Source organism: Dermochelys coriacea, chromosome 11 (assembly GCF_009764565.3).
Source record: "Dermochelys coriacea isolate rDerCor1 chromosome 11, rDerCor1.pri.v4, whole genome shotgun sequence".
In the NCBI taxonomy this organism is placed as follows: Eukaryota; Metazoa; Chordata; order Testudines; family Dermochelyidae; genus Dermochelys; species Dermochelys coriacea.
This window is the reverse complement of record NC_050078.2, coordinates 60,634,361-60,653,780: the sequence shown is the minus strand read 5'-3', so window position 1 is coordinate 60,653,780 and position 19,420 is coordinate 60,634,361. Positions and strand designations below refer to the sequence as shown.

The following is a 19,420-nucleotide window of genomic DNA, read 5'->3' as shown; positions in this document are numbered from 1 at the left end:
CCACCTTGCTTCTTTAGGACTCTTCAGTGGTCACAGTAGTAAACAAGCATTTAAGGCAGTCTTACCCTCTGACTACCCTGAAGGATATGGAGTATAGAGACTGAACCTGTACAGTAGAAAGGTTTATGCCACTGCAAGCCTTCAAATGAGGGTGTCAAATGAGCTGACATTATTGTCCAAATGCACCTTTATTAACTAGTCAGCAATTTTAAAATTTGTGAACAAACGGCTCGAAGAGTAGAGGGATCACTTTTCAACTTTAGTCTTTGAGGGTCATCTCACAGAACAGACGTCTCTCCAGGCGATTATAACATGTCAGATACCGTGTCATGTTCGGTGGCTTCAGCCAGCTCAATGAGATGCTCTTCTTGGTTGCAGGCCTCCGGCATCCCAAAAGACCTACAAAATACAGTAGAAGATCTGCTGTTTGAAGGTGCTAAACTGAGAAGACCAGTGACACCATGTGCATGTTGAAAGAGTTTCATGTGATCCTTCATTTGCTGGGTTTCTATATTCCAATAACAAAGAGGAAGCTGTTTAAGCCCCAAATGCGGTACTGATCTTACTACCAGCAGAAACCTGAATGTAGAGAAATCAACGTTACAACCAACACAGTGAGTAGGTTTCATAGGGGCAGATCTCGATACCACAATCGCCATGACTTACCTCCCAATGATGAACTGGTTCCAGTCCATAGTCTTTCTGTGTGAGAATCTGAAACCCAAGGACAACAGTGCTCTTGTGTCTACAACTGTTGGGACACATGGCTTTGTGCACATACGTGACTTAGCATGTCAGACTGCAACTGAGATGTCTGGAGGCCTGGCTTCACTCAGTACATCATCCAAGCAGACATTCACTGGACACTGATTTGTGTACCTGCATGAGTGGATCAGTCCCTGAATTGGTTGTAGATCCTTAGAATGTATGCAGGGGCTTCCTTTCCTACCACCAGAACCAACTGTGACTTTGGTAAGAGATGCATCCACTGGAGTTGGGGCGGGGGAGGGGCATCTGGGTCAGCTTTCAGACTTCAGTACTTCGGATGCCTCAGGAACTTTTGTTCAATGTTAATGTGCTGGAACTTTGAGCTATTTGTTGGGCCTGTGAGATGATCATTACTACCATCAGAGAGCAGGTTGTTCAAGTTCTCAGCAGCAACACCACTGCTATGTTTTATCTGAACAAGCAGGGAAGTGCAAGGTTGTCTCAGCTGTGCCAAAAAGCAATCCACTTGTGAAACTTCTGTATAAAGAACAATAGCTTGCTAAAGGCTTTTCACCTTCCAGGGTGAGGAACATTATTGCAGATTCTCTCAGCAGAAACTTCATAGACCACCATGAGCTGTCAATAGGGAGGGATATTCTGTTAGAGGGGCTGTGCAATAATAAACTTCTTTGGAACCAACCTGAACAGCAACTGCAGGAGGTTCTGCTCCAGGGCAGGTCACAGCCCAGGTTCCGTGACAGATGCCTTTCTTTTTCCCTGGTCGAACCATCTACGAACTACTGTACGCATTCCCTCCAGTCCCTCTGATTCTGAGGGTGATCAGGAAATTAAAAAGAGCCAAGGCAACCTTAATTCTTATAGCATCTGCCTGCCTGATCTGGCCAAGATAGTACTGGTATACGGATCTATTATCAGCTCCCCATTTGTCCACCTGTATCTCTACTCTGGTCGAGGATCTCTTGTCTCAAAACCAAGACACGTCAACTTAGTCTCTTCACCTAAAGGCATATAAGATCTTATTTGAGCAGTGAGGAAAGTCTGCTCCTGTGATGTCCAAGCCATTCTAGTGAGCAGCAGAAAGGATTCCACCAAAACCACATGTGCAGCAAAATGGAAAAGGTTTTAAATCTGGGAAGAATGTCATAGCTATCTGTTGATAACACAAAGATGAGACTACCTACTGCATTGGAATCCTCTGGTCTATCAGTTCAGTGAGAGTCCATTTAACAGTCGTGTATACAGTACACCCAGCAGTACTGGATGGATTTTCCATTTTTTTTTGCATCACTTGATATCCTTAAGTTATCCGTATCCTTAAGTTTATGCCCAAAGTGATGTTGCCATTGCACCTCAACCAGACTAACATCTTCCAGTGTTCTTTCCAAAGTCTCATTCTTCCAAGGCTGAAGAGAAGCTTCATACCTGGGATGTTTGGAGTGCTCTGGCATTTTATGTGGACTGCACAAAATTTTTCAGATCCTCTCCCAGGATGTTTGTAGGCTATGTTGAGAGCATTAAAGCACCACCTGTTTATAGGTCTGTGTATTTCACATTGGATGTCAGATTGTATTAAATGTTGCTATGATCTGGCAAAGGTCTCTCTGCCATCAAGGATAATAGCTTACTCCACTAGGGCTCATTCCACTTCATCAGCTTTCTTTAGCACCTTTGCTATAATAGACATTTGTAAAACAGCAATGTGATCACTTATACATACCTTCTCCAGATACTATGCTATTACTCAAGCTTCCTGATAGGATGCCAACTTTGGCAAGTCAGTGTTGCAGTCTCTCTTCAGGTAGTCGGAAGTCCTGCCACTTGTAAAGAAACGGCTGGTGAGTCACCTACAGTGAAATATATATGTGCACTGTCACTCAAAGGAGAAAAGAAATGACTTACCTGTATGCTGTTTGTTCTTTGAAACGTATTGTGCATTTGTACATTCCATGACCCTCCAACCTTCCCTGCAGCTTTGGGTTTAGTTTACAAGCTGCGCGAAGGAACAGAGAGGGAGATGGTGACAACACCTCTTTATACCCTCAGGTTGGTACACAAGGATAGCAGGGGTGCACATACTACCCAATGGTATGATGAGTAAAAGTCTCTGACTCAAGAACATTGGGTGCATGTACACCTACAGTGGAATGTACATGTGCAACACATCTTGAGAAACAACAGTTACCCTATAGGAAAGTAACTGTGGAGATTTTATTTATCCCTAATAGGAATTGCCTATTAAATAAGTAACGTGTTAATAAAAAGGGTGCGTCATGTATTTGTCCCTTTGCTTACCATACTTGTACTTGTTTACTGTAGAACTTGTTTGTAAATGTATTTGCTATAAGAGTTAATTACTTTTTATGTTTAAAAGAGATAAATGTTGTTACACTTTCAGGTTTTCTGCACATTGGAAGTGGAGTTTATGTTCTGTTATGGAAGTTTCGGATATGGCTACTCGCACCAGGTTAGCCCCACTCTTTTTTTTTTTTTTTTTTTTGTGATCAGTTATGATTTTGGACTAGAGCTATTCCATTCCAAAGGTCAAACATTTATAACTTCCATAAAAATTTGTATTTGGGGATGATATTTTTCAATTTGGATTAAGCCTTATGTGAAATCCTTTTGTAAAGATTGAACAAAATTCATTGATATGGTATTTGAGTGAGATGAAGATGAGAAAAAGTTGTATGCTTAAAACTATATATATATATATATATATATATATATTTGGTGTTCATCTAGCTAGTAAATAAATTATAACAGTACACTTGAAGTTTTTATACTCTTGATAATTTTCCCTGGGTGTATAGACCCCATGCTGGCATGAGGTCTAGGGGTTAATGAAACAACTACCAGCTGGTGCTGACTGGCACATCCTCGCAGCAACTGGGAGAATAAAATAAAATTGAGAAGCAGAGGGACAGAGTGGCTGCCAGAGGAGCAAGCAGACTAGAGAAGGAAAGTCCTGCCAGCAAACTGGTGAGAAGCCAACCAGGGACAACTCTGTAGAGAAGGGATGACTGAACCACAGGCTGAAGTAGCCTGCAGAAGCAAAAGAGGTAGGAAGGAGCTCAGGATACAGAAGGAGGAATTGTTAAGGACTGATTCTGCCTGTCTGGTTTAAGGGCCCTGACAGGGTTTCACTGCTAATCCCTCAACAGAAACTTAAGAACCAAAAGGGGTTTGCAGGACCCCTGAGGACCAGGACTAGCTAGCCCCTGCCAAGTATAAGGGGAAATGTGTACACCACAGAAGGACTGAAATTAACACCCTTCATAGTCCAGAATAGGACTGCCATAGAGACTCAGGCAAGAAGAGCTGACTCATGGTCATAGAATCATAGAATATCAGAGTTGGAAGGGACCTCAGGAGATCATCTAGTCCAACCCCCTGCTCAAAGCAGGCACAATACCCAGGTTTTTTTGCCCCAGATCCCTAAATGGCCCCCTCAAGGATTGAACTCACAACCCTGGGTTTAACAGGCCAATGCTCAAACCACTGAGCTATCCCTCCCCCCTGCTGGACTGAACAAACTGTCCAATGCTCCGTCTGACTAAAGAGGGTGCTGATACATTAGCACACCAGCCCATATGTGGTACCAAAAGTGGGGTTTCACTGTGTCTGAGCCCCCAACAAGGCTGAAGATGGAGGCAGCACTCAGATTGCTAGCCCAGCAGTGGGCTGCTGTCTTGGATCAGCAAGCAATGGCACAGGAGCAACAACAACAGATGCAGACCTTGACGCTACACTTGTTATAGGCCCAGCAGTGGCAAAATGACCTGCAAGTAGTCTCTCACTGACAACAGCAGGAGGCCCGCCACCCAGGCCACGACTCAACAGCAAAGCCAACAAAAGTTGGATATGTAGCCACCCATCAACAGTAGCTGGGTATATGTATGGGGGCAACACTTAGGATAGCACCACCCCCACTGGCTGGATCTACGGCATAGTTGATGAGTTGGTCCCGCAGTCCTGTGCTATCCAAGATGGGACTTGAGGATGACCTGGAGGCCTTTTAGGAGATCTTCAAACACCTCACCACCTGCATCCACTGGGACCCTGAGACATGGGTAATCCACCTAGCTCCTGTTTTGACGAGGGAACCACAGGCCCTCAACCAACAATCTGCCCTTGACTACCCAATGGTAAAGGCAACCAAATTTGACTGGCTGCATTAAGTGAAGAGACTTGCTGCTATTTCAGAGAGCAGAGATTTAGCATATTCATGCAGCCCCAGGCACTGGCAAAGAAATCCAAAGGTGTCGGCTGGAAGCGAATGAGACCTGAGGCTAGAATGAGCAAGCAGATAGTTGAACTGATCATCCTTGAACAAAAAGAAAAGGAGTACTTGTGGCACCTTAGAGACTAACAAATTTATTAGAGCATAAGCTTTCGTGAGCTAGAGCTCACTTCATCGGATGCATCCTAGCAGATCACCAGTCCAGATAACACCATAGGGGAATGTCACACCCAGCATTACAGGATTCACTAGGGAGGATGATTTATTTCCAGTGCGAACAAGGGCATGTCAAGAAAGTTGCCCAACCATAGAGTCTAATTATGAGGCAGGCTTCTCTTTACCCAGCCTGACCTAAATGCTAGGCAGTTTAAAGTTGACAACCATAATGCATGTTGACTAGCTTGAGTTAGCCCCAATGGACTCACATTGTAAACAAATGCTAGTGAGAGAAGATCTGCTGAGGAAAGCTGAAGTCCACTCAGAAGGCATAGTGTCCCTAATGTGTTGCCATGAGTACATGAGGGACTCCTCTTGTACTAAAGTCTATCTAACAGCAGGTGGACTGGCCACCTCATGGTAGGCTTAGTATGTATTACCCAATCCTGTTGGGATGGGATTGTCTTCACTTTCAAACACTGTTACAGATGCTCTTGAGAAGCTGAATGGAGGTGGCTGGTGAAATAGAACGGAGTCTGGACGACCTCTTTCCCGACAAGGACAAGGACTTTTTCCTACCCCAATGAAGGTCTGGTGGACGAGGAATGAGAAATGTGCTGCCAGATGTGAGAGATGCGACCTACACAAAAGAGACCAGTGTGTTGTCTGGGCGAGTCAGACAACTCCCACTGGAATGGGTGTTCCTAGAGTTCCAAACCAGGAACAAGTCCTGGTGGATGTGGGGAAGCTGTAGGTATCATCTGACCTGCAAGTCCAACAGCAGAGGAAAGATTCCTTCTGGAGAGTCTATGAAGAAGGCATAGCTTTATAGATGGGGAAGGGGTGACAGCTGAATTAGCCACTCACTTGTCTTGTTTCGAGTTACGGGGAGACTTTGTTGCCTAGCACAAGGTACGCTGGATGGTGAACAGTACATCAAACTCTTTGTACTCCATATATTCAGGCAGGAAATACTCAAGCTGGCCCATCAGGTACCAATGGTGAGCCACCTGTGCCAGGAGACAACTCTTGGCTGTCTATTACCATGTTTCTTTTGGCCCAGAATCCATTTGAAGATAAGAGATTATTGGGCTTCCTGTCCTGGTCGCCAACTGGAAGCCCCCAAACAAGTGTGACTGGCCCCATTAGTTCCCCTTCTATTGGTGGACATCCCATTCAAGTGGATAGAAGTACCTGTCATCATCACCTGTAGAGAAGAGTACTGCCAGTTATTAATACATACTGGCTGGCATTGAATACGTCACCTGTCGTCCATTCCTAGCTTCTGGCAAACAGAAGCTATGGACACATTCACTGCCTATCCTGTCTTATAACCACTGATGGACCTATCCTCCATGAATTTATCTAGTTTTTTTTTTTTGTTTAGTTTTTTAACCTGTTATAGTCTTGGCCTTCACAACATCCTCTGGCAAAGAGTTCCGCAGGTTCACTGTGTGTTGTGTGAAGAAATACTTCCCTTTGTTTGTTTTAAACGTGCTGCCTGTTAATTACATTTGGTGACCCCTAGTTCTTGTGTTATGAGGAGGAGTAAATAACTCTTCCTTATTTTCTTTATCCATACCAGTCATGATTTAAGAGACCTCTATCCCCACCTCAGTCATCTCTTTTCCAAGCTGAAAAGTCCCAGTTTTATTAATCTCTCCTCATATGGAAGCTGTTCCATGCCCCTAATAATTTTTGTTGCCTTTTTCTGAACCTTTTCCAATTCCAATATATCTTTTTTGAGATGGGGTGACCACATCTGCAGGCAGCATTCAGGATGTGGGTGTACCATGGATTTATATAGAAGCAATATGATATTCTGTTTTATTATCTCTCCTTTTCTTAATGATTCCCAACATTCTGTTAGCTTTTTTGACTGCTGCTGCACATTGAGTGGATGTTTTCAGAGAACTATCACAATGACTCCAAGATCTTTCTTCAGTGGTGACAGCTAATTTAGACGCCATCATTTTATATGTATAGTTGGGATTATATTTTCCAATGTGCATTACTTTGCATTTATCAACATTGAATTTCATCTGCTATTTTGTTGCCCACTCACTCAGATTTGTGAGATCCTTTTGTAACTCTTTGCAGTCTGCTTTGGACTTAACTATCTTAAGTAGTTTTGTATCATCTGCAAATTTTGCCACTTCACTGTTTACCCCTTTTTCCAGATCATTTTTGAATATTTTGAATATTGTTGGTCCCAGTACAGACCCCTGAAGGACACTAGTTACCTCTCTCCATTCTGAAAACTGACCATTTATTCATACCCTTTGTTTGTTATCTTTTAATCAGTTACTGATTCATGAGAGGATTTTCCCTCTTATCCCATGACAGCTTACTTTGCTTAAGCGCTTTTGGTGAGGGACCTTGTCAAAGGCTTTCTGAAAATCTAAGTACACTAAATCCACAGGATCACCTTTGTCCACACGCTTGTTGACCTCCTCAAAGAATTCTAGTAGATTGGTGAGGCATGATTTACCTTTACAAAAACCATGTTGACTCTTCCCCAACAAATCATGTTCATCTATGTGTGTGATAATTCTGTTCTTTACTATAGTTTCAACCAGTTTGCCTGGTACTGAAGTTAGGCTTACTGGCCTGTAATTGGTAGTATAGGTGCTGACTCCGTGAGTGCACCAGGGCACACTTGGGGAAAGGGGCGGAACTGGGCAGGAAGAGGTGGGGGTGGACGGAGGCAGGGGTGGGAGCTTGGGTGAAGTGGGGGTAGGACCTAGGGCTGAGCCCAGGTTGAGCATCTCTGGGGAAAGTTGGAAGCCGGCACCTGAGATTGCTGGGATCACCTCTGGAGCCTTTTTTAAAAATTGGTGTCACATTAGCTATTCTCCAGTCATTTGGTACAGAAGCTGATTTAAATGATAGGTTACCTACCATAGTTAGTAGTTCTGCAATTTCACATTTGAATTCCTTCAGAATTCTTGGGTGAATACCATCTGGTCCTGGTGACTTACTACTGTTTAGTATCAGCTTGTTCCAAAACCACCTTTAATGACACCTCGGTCTGGGACAGTTCCTCAAATTTGTCACCTAAAAAGAATGGCTCAGGTCTGGGAATTTCCCTCACCTCCTCAGCCATGAAGACCGATGCAAAGAATTAATTTAGTTTCTCCACAATATCCTTATCATCCTTGAGTGCATCTTGATTGTCCAGTGGCCCCACTGGTTGTTTAGCAGGCTTCCTGCCTCTGATGTACTTAAAATAAAGTTTGCTGTTACTTTTTGAGTCTTAGGCTAGCTGTTCTTCAAATTCCTTTTTGGCCTTCCTAATTATATTTTTACACTTCATTTGCCAGATTTTATGCTTCTTTCTATATTCCTCACTAGGATTTAACTTCCACTTTTTAAAGGATGCCTTTTTGCCTCTTACTGCCTCTCTTACTTCGTTGTTTAGCCATGGTGGCACTTTTTTGGTTCTACTGTGTTTTTTAATATGGAGTATACATTTAAGTTGAGCCTCTATTATGGTGTCTTTAAAAAAATTTCCATTCAGCTTGCAGGGATTTAACTTTTGGCCCTGTACCTTTTTAATTTCTGTTTAACTAATTTCCTCATTTTTGTCTAATTCCTCTTTCTGAAATTAAAAGCTACCATGTTGGGCTGCTGTGGTGTTTTCCCCGCCACATATATAATTTAATTATATTATGGTCACTATTACCAAGCGGTTCAGCTATATTCACTTCTTGGACCAAATCCTGTGCTCTACTTAGGACTAAGGGAATGGCTACATTTGCCGATGTAGAGCACTTCGAGTTAAACCAGCCTTGCAAGTGGCTGCAACGTGCTTTTCAAATGGGGGGGGGTGAGGGGTGGAGTATGACAGGGAGTGAGTTGTGTGTATGTGGGGGGAGAGAGAGAGGGTTTTTGGGGAGGGCTGAGACCATGTCAGCATGCTATCTTGTAAGTTCAGACAGCAGCAGACCCCCGCCTCTCTCTGTCTCACACAGCATTCCACAGTAATGGTTGCTTTGTCTTGGAGCAGATAAGCAGCCAGCTGTCAGAAACGGAGCTTTCAAAGGGCATAGCCGCATTCCTACAGCAAGTTCAAAACAATGAGAAGAGTGGCCACTTGACTTAAGGGGATTATGGGACATTTCCAGAGCCTGATCAGAGTGCAGTAATGCAACATCTCGTTCACAGTGACACCCAGCCGTTTCAGCCTTGGTGCAACAAGTGTTAATCTTCTCGCCAAAGTGGAGTACCAGGAGCGCTCTATGTGCCTTGCCAGTGTGGATGGGTAGTGAGCTAGAGCGCCCAGAGCTGCTTTAATGTGCTCTAACACGTAAGTGTAGCCAAGCCCTAAATCAAGAAATTGCCTTTCCCCTTGTGGGTTCCAGGACTAGCTGCTCCAAGAAGTGGTAATTTAAGGTGTCAAGAAACTTTGTCTCTGCATTCCATCCTGAGGTGACCTGTATCCAGTCAATATGGAGATAGTTGAAATCCCCCATTATTATTGAGTTTATGTTTATAGCCTCTAATCTCCCTGAGCATTTCACCGTCATTATCACCATCCTTGTCAGGTGGTTGGTAGTATATCTCTACTGCTATGTTCTTATTATTCAAGCATGGAATTACTGTCCATAGAGATTCTATGGTACAGTTTTCAGAGTAGCAGCCGTGTTAGTCTGTATTTGCAAAAAGAAAAGGAGTACTTGTGGCACCTTAGAGACTAACAAATTTATTAGAGCATAAGCTTTCGTGAGCTACAGCTCACTTCATCGGATTGAAAGCTTATGCTCTAATAAATTTGTTAGTCTCTAAGGTGCCACAAGTACTCCTTTTCTTTTTATGGTACAGTTTGGTTCATTTAATATTTTTACTTCATTTGACTCTACCCTTTCTTTCACATATAGTGCCACTCCCCCACCAGTACAACCTGTTCTGTCTTTCCGATATATTTTGTACTGTGGTATTACTGAGTCTCATTGATTATCCTCATTCCACCAAGTTTCTGTAAGTTACTCTCCCATCGAAAAACATACACAATAATTGAAAAGGAGTGCCTTGCAGTGAAGTGAGCTATTGAGACACTAAGATACCATCTGCAAGGCAACCACTTTAAGCTGGTGACTGACCACACCCCACCAAAATGGTTAAACTACATGAAAGAAATAAACAAGAGTAATGAAGTGTTACCTTGGCCCACAATCCTCCTCCTCCTCAGTTGAGCATTGCCCTGGCCATCTAAACAAGAATGAGGATTTCTTCTCACAAGAAGTGGGGAGCACTTCTTCCACAGAGAACGCTTCAGTCCAAAGGAGGGAGCTCTGTTGTGGGGTGAATAAACCCCCATGCTGGCCTAGCCACCAAGGAGATAATGCAGCAACTGCCAGCCAGAGCCAGTTGGCATCTGCACAGCAGCTGGGAAAATAGAAGAAGCAGTGGGGTGGGGCAGCTGTCAGAGGAGCAAACAGACTAGAGAAGGAAAGTCCTGCCAGCAAACGGGTGAAAAGCCACCCAGAGACAACACCTTAAAGAAGGTATGACTGGAACCACAGGCTGAAGAAGTAGGAAAGAGCTCACGGTATGTGTCAAGGTTCCTTCCCCATTCTGAACTTTAGGGTACAGATGTGGGGACCTGCATGAAAACCTCCTAAGCTTACTTTTACCTGCTTAGGTTAAAACTTCCCCAAGGTACAAACTATTTTACCTTTTGCCCTTGGACTTTCGCTGCCACCACCAAACGTCTAACCGGTATTTAATATTGGGAAAGAGTTTGTTTGGAAACGTCTTTCCCCCCAAAATCCTCACCAAAACCTTGCACCCCCCTTCCTGGGGAAGGCTTGATAAAAATCCTCACCAATTTGCATACGTGACCACAGACCCAAGCCTTGGATCTTAAGAACAATGAGAAAAGCATTTAGTTTCTTAAAAGAAGAATTTTAATTGAAGAAAAAGTAAAAGAATCACCTCTGTAAAATCAGGATGGTAAATACCTTACAGGGTAATTAGATTCAAAACATAGAGAATCCCTCTAGGCAAAATCTTAAGTTACAAAAAGACACAAAGACAGGAATATCCATTCTATTCAGCACAGCTTATTTTCTCAGCCATTTAAACAAACAGAATCTAACGCATATCTAGCTAGATTACTTACTAAGTTCTAAGACTCCATTCCTGTTCTGTCCCCGGCAAAAGCATCACACAGACAGACCCAGACCCTTTGTTTCTCTCCCCCTCCAGCTTTGAAAGTATCTTGTCTCCTCATTGGTCATTGTGGTCAGGTGCCAGCGAGATTATCCTAGCTTCTTAACCCTTTACAGGTGAAAGGGTTTTTCCTCTGGCCAGGAGGAATTTTAAAGGTGTTTACCCTTCCCTTTATATTTATGACAGTATGGCAGGAGGAATTGTTGAGGATTGATTCTGCCTGCCTGGTTTAAGGGTCCTGGACTGGAACCCAGAGAAAAAGATGGCCCTTGGCTCCCCTACTGTTCCCTCAACAGAGGCTTAAGAACCAAAAAGTGTTTTCAGGCCCCTGGAGAACCAGAACCAGCTATCCCCCACCAAGCATAAGGGGAAACCCATACACCCCAGAGGGGCTGAAATTAACAGCCTTCACAGAACGGGATTGCCATCAAGACTCAGGCAAGAAGGGCTGAGTGACCATTCTGCTGAACCAAGCAGACTTTATGCAATGCTCCGTCCCACATCAGCGCACCAGTCCACAATAATTGCAATTATTTCTCCGCTTTCTACATATATCCTATAATGGGGAGTGCTCATCTTGTAAGTGCCTGCTGCTGCTTGTGGTATTGCAAGCCTTTTCCTCTCCTGGCACCTCTTTGTTGGTTTTCAGCCTTGCATGGCAGGTCTTCAGTGGCTCGGCCCTCCAGCCAGGTCACACAGTCAAAATAAACCCCTTCTGGGGTTGCAGAGAGTCCAACAAAACTGTGTATCTGGCCTCACCAGTGTCTTCAGCCCTCTCTCTGGGCCCTTTAAATTCATCCCTTCACTTAGGCTTCCAAAGGAGCCTTGTGCCTTTCTGAGGGTTTAGACTACTTCGCTGGTGGCCAGTTGGGGAAACAATGGCCCACCCACCACTCCAGCTTTCAGAACAAGGACCCTATAAACAGCAGCTACGTACTACTCACTTCAATTAATTGCTGCTTGTTCCCTGGGCCTCTTCCCACCTGGCACCTTTATCTTTACTCCTTTCATTAGAGTTAAAGTTCTCAGGTTCTCTCTCCAAGTTTAAGCAAAATGCAGCCAGAACCAAACTCCGATTGTCTCTCAAGCTTCTTTGGCCAGAGAGGCACAGCCTTCCTTGCTCCTGTAATCCCAGCTAGGAACTGACCTGCTAAGGCTCTGCATCTCCTTTTATCTGAGCCTGCTGGCCTAAGATTCGCTGCTTCCATGCAACCTCTCTAGGCAGGCCAAGAGGATTCACCTTACCAGCTCCTTTCCTGGGGTAGGTGTGTAGTAGGACCACATGGCCTCCAGCAGGAAGCCATGAAGGCCTGGTATACCGTGTTACACACCCCCATAAAACTTATGGAAAAAACACTTCTACTCAGGAACTCTTGAAGTGAAACTTGATTTTTTTTTTAAGTGAATCATTTTCAGCAGTATGAAAGGCCAAGATAAGCCAAAAAGACATTAGGAAAATGTGAAATTTGAATGACCTGGACTTTTTTATACCCCCATGTCTGTAATATTCCGTATGTGATTTGTCCCAAACTTTCTCAAAAATTTCTATCCTAGAATGGAATGTGGCATAAGAAATTTCAGATAAGTTGGTTTTGTTTTTAGTGAGATAAGGTTTGGTTTTGAAAATGAGTCTTCTAATGAGAAACTAACTTTAGCCTTAATTATGGAGGAACTAGCATCCTTCTATAATAGGAACCATGTGAGTGAGTTTAACAAAATATTTCAGTTATAGTACTATGCAACCCACAAATTGGTTTCAGTAATTGAATTTGATAAATTATAAGCAAAACAGTACCTTATCCTCACTTGCTCACTGTACAGCTTTTTCTTGTGTCCTCCCGAATTTTTCAGTCTCTCTGGTTTTACTGAAGGATTCAGATATTTCCTGGGTCCATCAAATAATTGGGTGGTACTGTCTACAATGCCATTGCTAATTATTCACTTTAATATCAGTGTTTTCCTTTTGTAGCTGAAACTTTCTGAGGCAGATCTTCAGAAGACCACTAAACATTCCATGTTTATTCGTATTCCACCACCTGAAGACAGAACAGATCCTCAAAGGTTCTTAAGAATAATTTTTGTTAGTGATATTTAAAAATACCATGGACATCTATGTATCTGTCCACGTGTTGTTTATATGACATTTCACAAATGTAACTGTTGCAAGTACAGTACTATTCATACAATCATACTTCTTGCATCACTGGGGAAATAAATTTTCTAATAGTTAACCTAAATTGGAGGAATTAGGATCGAACTTATTTGTCTTCCTCTCAGCTATTCTGCATGAAGGCGAGGAGGAAAGGAAAGGAGAGTTCCCCAGGACTTTCTCCTTTCCCCAACCTCTGCAACCGTAACACTTCAGTAACGGCCAGTGAAGCTCCCTGACTGTGTATGGAGTACTTGCTAAGGGCCAGATCCTGCAACAGGATCAGCAGGAATATACCCCTATACCCCATTGAAGTCAGTTGGGCTCCATGCAAGCACAGGTTCTGCTCACATGGATTCTGTTGCAGGATCTGATCCTTAGTGATTGGCACTTCATTTACAGGCAGAGTGAACAGAACAGTGACTTCTTCCTTGCAGACTTCGTGCCTGGGTATGAAAGCTACCAGTCAAGGCTCCCATCTGTTGTACATGTGCTTTCTGAGCCCTAACCATGGAATGGGCCTGACAACCTTCTTCCATTCCTACGGAGGAATTACGGCTCTTCTGTTCCCTCCTCCTACACTAGGAGAACAGAGGTTCATGACTGAGTCACAGACATGGTATCATGATAACGCATGTTGAAAATGGTCTGAACCATCCATTTAGTCCAGAAACTTGTCAATCATTTCAACATGTCTATCTGCTTGTGACATAATACTGTCACCATGGCCATGCAGGCTGATGGGATGGCTCCAAAATGCAAAGCCAAATGGCAAACATTTCATAATTTAAAAATAAATTAATGTATAACCATCAAAATTGTTTGAGGTTCCCAATGACACAATAGGCAATGGAAATCACTGCTGTGAGGGTATGTTCTGAGTACAAAAATCATGAAGCATGAAAAATACTGTTTTTATAGTCTGATAATGGAACTTTACCAAATAGAATTTTGTAAACAATTATAAAATGATTTTTCTCTTGGCTGAGAGAGAGCATGAGAAATTTCATACTAAAGGACATTTTTTTCAGAAAGTGTGTGAAAACAACAACTTATACAGTGCGCTCTCAACCATAGCTATAGCACTGTTTTTTTAATTCAAGAATAATCACTTTGGAGTAATCTGTCATCATGATGAGATAAGGGACTTCTCTTCCCCTTCCAGAATAAAATCTTAACATCTAAGGTCCTGTGGGAGAAAAACCATCAAATGTATTACCTGTGACATTACAGGGACACTAAAGTAACATAGAGGTTATTCATTGTTTTTGTAAAGATGATTTGTGCATTATCCTTACACAATTTTCTTTTACTACTGATCTTACAATGGTTTGTTTTATTGTAGTAATATTACCATAGCACAACACCTGGGATACCCAGCATTCTTATCCCCAGATCTGAATGTGAGAGAAGAGACTCACGAGAAGGATATTCCTACAACATCTGGTGTGCCTTCTGATGGTTTAGAAATGCTTCAGAGTGTTCTGAATAGAATGTCTCCTCGAAACAGGCAAGAAATGTGCAGAGGACACAAAATGGATTCCTTCTTATTTAACTTGTGCACTTAGCCTTGTTGTTCTTTAAAAAAGTAGTAGTAATAGTTTTGATATGGGGCATGAGTAGGTGGTGGTTCATTTTGGTACTTACTGTTTCTGCCTTCATGCTGTGCAGAATCATACTTCACAATCTGCACTGATGGCAGCACAGTCAAGTGCAATTTTTCTCTTTATCTGCTAATTTTACTATCTGTGACTTGGTTATACCAGTGCAGACATTCACCCAGAAAGGATTTTATTAGGAAATAGACAGAGAGTTGGTCTTATAAATAAAGGTAGAACCAGAGTAAAGCTAATGTGCTACATTCATTTATGGAAGTACTCAAAGAAGAGGAGCAAATAGGAATGAAAAGAGGAGGACCTCTTTGATGAGCATCTTAGTTGTAATTGCTGTCACCTGTCTGTCTGACAGCATAGTGGAAGAATACCCTTCAAATAGCACTGGTGGGACTGTCATTAAAACAAAGTGAGTTGGTGAGGAAAATGTCTTTTGTAGTGATATATGTGCACTGAATCTAGATTTCTTATGTTTTTTTAGCTGTACAGCAGTTGTAAATGCCAAAAAACTGATGCAATAAGCCCTTTGATCTTTTCCTTAGTTACATGCTGTAATCACTGATGAACAACCCTGCAAGTTTACATATTATAAACGTCTTGACTGATTCTTCACTTTAGGTTGGAAAAAATGAAAAAGGAGTATCGGGGTCTGAAAACATGGCCCGAAAAGGCTGAGTATTTAGACCAACTCATCATGAAAAGAGGACCTAAAATGACAACAGAGGGGACTACGGTAACTAAAGAGCAAGTAGAAAGCATTCTGTATACACTTTATTGTTGTTGTTCTTCTTGTTGTTGAAACATTACCAGTAAATAAGAAAAGGAGTTCTTGTGGCACCTTTGAGACTAACAAATTTATTTGAGCATAAGCTTTCGTGAGCTACAGCTCACTTCATCAGATGCATGCAGTGGAAAATACAGTGGGGAGATTTTATATACACAGAGAATATGAAACAATGGGTGTTACCATACACACTGTAATGAGAGAGACCGTACTTAAGTGCAGGGTTGTGCTCTGTGCATAAGGGCCTATTCTCACCATATCTAACAGTGATCCCCAAGCTTTTCATGGTCAGACCTCCCACTTACCCTGTCTGGGCCTCCTCCCTCTCCCTGGGAGTAGGGCCCCATGGCTTGGGGGTGGGACAGGGGGCACTGGACAGGGGTAAGGAGACCGAGCCTGTGGCCACAGCTGGGGGCAGGGCTGAGGCTGAGGGCGGGAGCGGAGCCACAGCTAGGAGCTAGCGCCATAGCAGAGCTGGGGCTGGAGCAGGGCTTGGTGGTGCTCCCTTCCCGCCCCCTAAATGTTCCTCCATGCCCCACAGTTTGGGGACCACTGATATCTAAGAAGGATGTGCAGGATGGACTTTGCCTAGCTAGAAAAACTGACAAACTTTGGAGATGAGTATGGGGAGGATGCATCTCAGAACTTCTATTGTTTTCAGAGATCTGTATCACTCTCAAGTACTTTAACAATAAAATCTTGTTGGTTAAGAAATCCTTTTGCGAAACCTGTGTTTCGTGCTTTCCTGCCACATTGTCCCAGATGGGATAAACTAGAAGACCAGGGTGCTCACAGCCTTCGTGGAACTCTGGGCGACCATGTATAAGCGACTGGGAGTTCCCGGGAGATCTTCGGTTTCTGGGAGACTCTGGCTTGGAGGTTGAGGGTGGCTGGTGGTGGTGCCCCACTTTCCATGGATGAGCATCAGACAAGTGGTTTGAGCCTATAGATGTGTTCTGAGGCCCCAGAGCTAGAAACAGTGAATGTGCCCAGACCCAGGTGACGTAGAAGCAAGTGATAGTTACCCTGCAATTGGGTCCACTTACAACTGACTAGTGACCATACAGAGTAATACTGGGCCAGTTTGTAATAATAGATATAATGTATTTATTCAGATTACTGAAATGTACCCTCAGCCTTAACACCATTCTAAATTAACTTTTGGCAGGGAATTACATTATTATTATAATTATTAAATTAATTGTGATTACAAAATAAAAGTAACTGTCATCTGCACTAATCTCAGTAGTTTGCTTCCCCCTCTTGAACTTCATCTAGCAAGAAGAGAGACTTCCTTTTGTGTGTTTGGCTTATGTTTGACAGAATGAGCTGATGAAAAGAAAAGTTGTAACAAATGGTCTTTCTAGAGTTTATTAACAATATACAGAGCTAAGGTATGAAATTACTTGACAGATTACTTGAGCTTACTTGACAGATTTAAAATGTCTCTACTAAAGTTCACAAAGTGACACTCTGAGAATTTGCACATCAAAAAGTGTGACTCTGTAATGATGATAATTCAGGAGGAGAAATTCAGATACAGTACTGACAAATAACCTTTAACTTTTCACCTTTTTTGGGTTTTAGGCTTCTCGCTTCAGGGAAATGGTTGGAAAGATACAACATGTTACTGAGGAAGGAATTGGAAGGTGTTCTGACACATCAGGTTTGGAGAACATTAGTATTTCATATTTCAAAAAACAGCAAGTGGCAAGGACAGTGCCAACAATACGATTTTGAGCCTCTTACCGATGCAAAATATATAAATCTCTTTGCTCACAATTTTAAGTATAGTTGGTGTGTATATAAACGATTATGAATAAAATAATTAAAGAAGCCGTATTAGAGAAGAGAAATAGTCCTAGTCAGAGTCAAAATATGTGCTCCAAATTTTGGTCTTAGTTCAGTTTTAATTTGTTTTTCCTTATAATTTAGGGAGATGCCATGTATTTTAGAGATACTGTCATACAAACCTGTGAGGTGAATTTTAAGGTTTGTGACAGGCTATTTGTTATGGTAATGATTAGCCAATAGATGACTTGCTAGAATTGGTGTGAATATTGGGAGGTTATGCATATGAGTTATCAGTAAGCAGGTGTTGTAGATGACCTATTGTGAGCTGTTACATTCAGTTTAATGAACTGTATTGGACATGTTATTACATATGAAATTTGACCAAAGCAAAAATCTACTATGGTCTGTGTTTTCAGTTATTATAAAGTAGTACACAGTAAAATTTACATACAGAGACAGGGGACTGTACTTCTCATGTTGGCAAATATCATAGAATCATAGAATATCAGGGTTGGAAGGGACCCCAGAAGGTCATCTAGTCCAACCCCCTGCTCAAAGCAGGACCAAGTCCCAGTTAAATCATCCCAGCCAGGGCTTTGTCAAGCCTGACCTTAAAAACCTCTAAGGAAGGAGATTCTACCACCTCCCTAGGTAACGCATTCCAGTGTTTCACCACCCTCTTAGTGAAAAAGTTTTTCCTAATATCCAATCTAAACCTCCCCCATTGCAACTTGAGACCATTACTCCTCGTTCTGTCATCTGCTACCATTGAGAACAGTCTAGAGCCATCCTCTTTGAAACCCCCTTTCAGGTAGTTGAAAGCAGCTATCAAATCCCCCCTCATTCTTCTCTTCTGCAGACTAAACAATCCCAGCTCCCTCAGCCTCTCCTCATAAGTCATGTGCTCTAGACCCCTAATCATTTTCGTTGCCCTTCGTTGTACTCTTTCCAATTTATCCACATCCTTCCTGTAGTGTGGGGCCCAAAACTGGACACAGTACTCCAGATGAGGCCTCACCAGTGTCGAATAGAGGGGAACGATCACGTCCCTCGATCTGCTCGCTATGCCCCTACTTATACATCCCAAAATGCCATTGGCCTTCTTGGCAACAAGGGCACACTGCTGACTCATATCCAGCTTCTCGTCCACTGTCACCCCTAGGTCCTTTTCCGCAGAACTGCTGCCGAGCCATTCGGTCCCTAGTCTGTAGCGGTGCATTGGATTCTTCCATCCTAAGTGCAGGACCCTGCACTTATCCTTATTGAACCTCATTAGATTTCTTTTGGCCCAATCCTCCAATTTGTCTAGGTCCTTCTGTATCCTATCCCTCCCCTCCAGCGTATCTACCACTCCTCCCAGTTTAGTATCATCCGCAAATTTGCTGAGAGTGCAATCCACACCATCCTCCAGATCATTTATGATCATTTATGAAGATCATGAAGATCCAGATCATTTATCATTTATCCAATATGTTCAGCATAAAGAAGTAAATCAAGTGATTGGAATATGTCAGCCTTTTGTGAATAAGACTGATGTTTTGTCAGTTATTACTATAACATAATAAAGGCTTTAGAATGGAATGTTTAAAATCTAGAAAGGAAAATTTTAAAGGAAATATTTAAACGGTATATTGTTATAGGTATCTCAGCAGTTATAGGTGAAATTGCATAAAATAATCTGTTGAAATTTATTATCTAGTCAGCCTGGTGATCTAGCTAGTTCAGAGATGAAATTTACGAACTAAATCAGTTTTTTACCTGCTTTGTGTAACTTGGCAGTG

General features: G+C 42.5%; 1 protein-coding gene across 1 annotated transcript in view; it reads left to right on the top strand.

Moving 5' to 3' along the window:
* The window catches only part of C2CD6 (C2 calcium dependent domain containing 6), a 48,795-nt gene that overhangs the window by 13,921 nt on the left and 15,454 nt on the right, over positions 1 to 19,420 (top strand). The window contains exons 7-11 of the mRNA XM_043504748.1: positions 3,116 to 3,193; positions 13,269 to 13,360; positions 14,794 to 14,958; positions 15,680 to 15,794; positions 17,433 to 17,511. Coding sequence (XP_043360683.1) covers positions 3,116 to 3,193; positions 13,269 to 13,360; positions 14,794 to 14,958; positions 15,680 to 15,794; positions 17,433 to 17,511 — 529 coding nt within the window. The remainder of the gene's footprint in view (positions 1 to 3,115; positions 3,194 to 13,268; positions 13,361 to 14,793; positions 14,959 to 15,679; positions 15,795 to 17,432; positions 17,512 to 19,420) is intronic.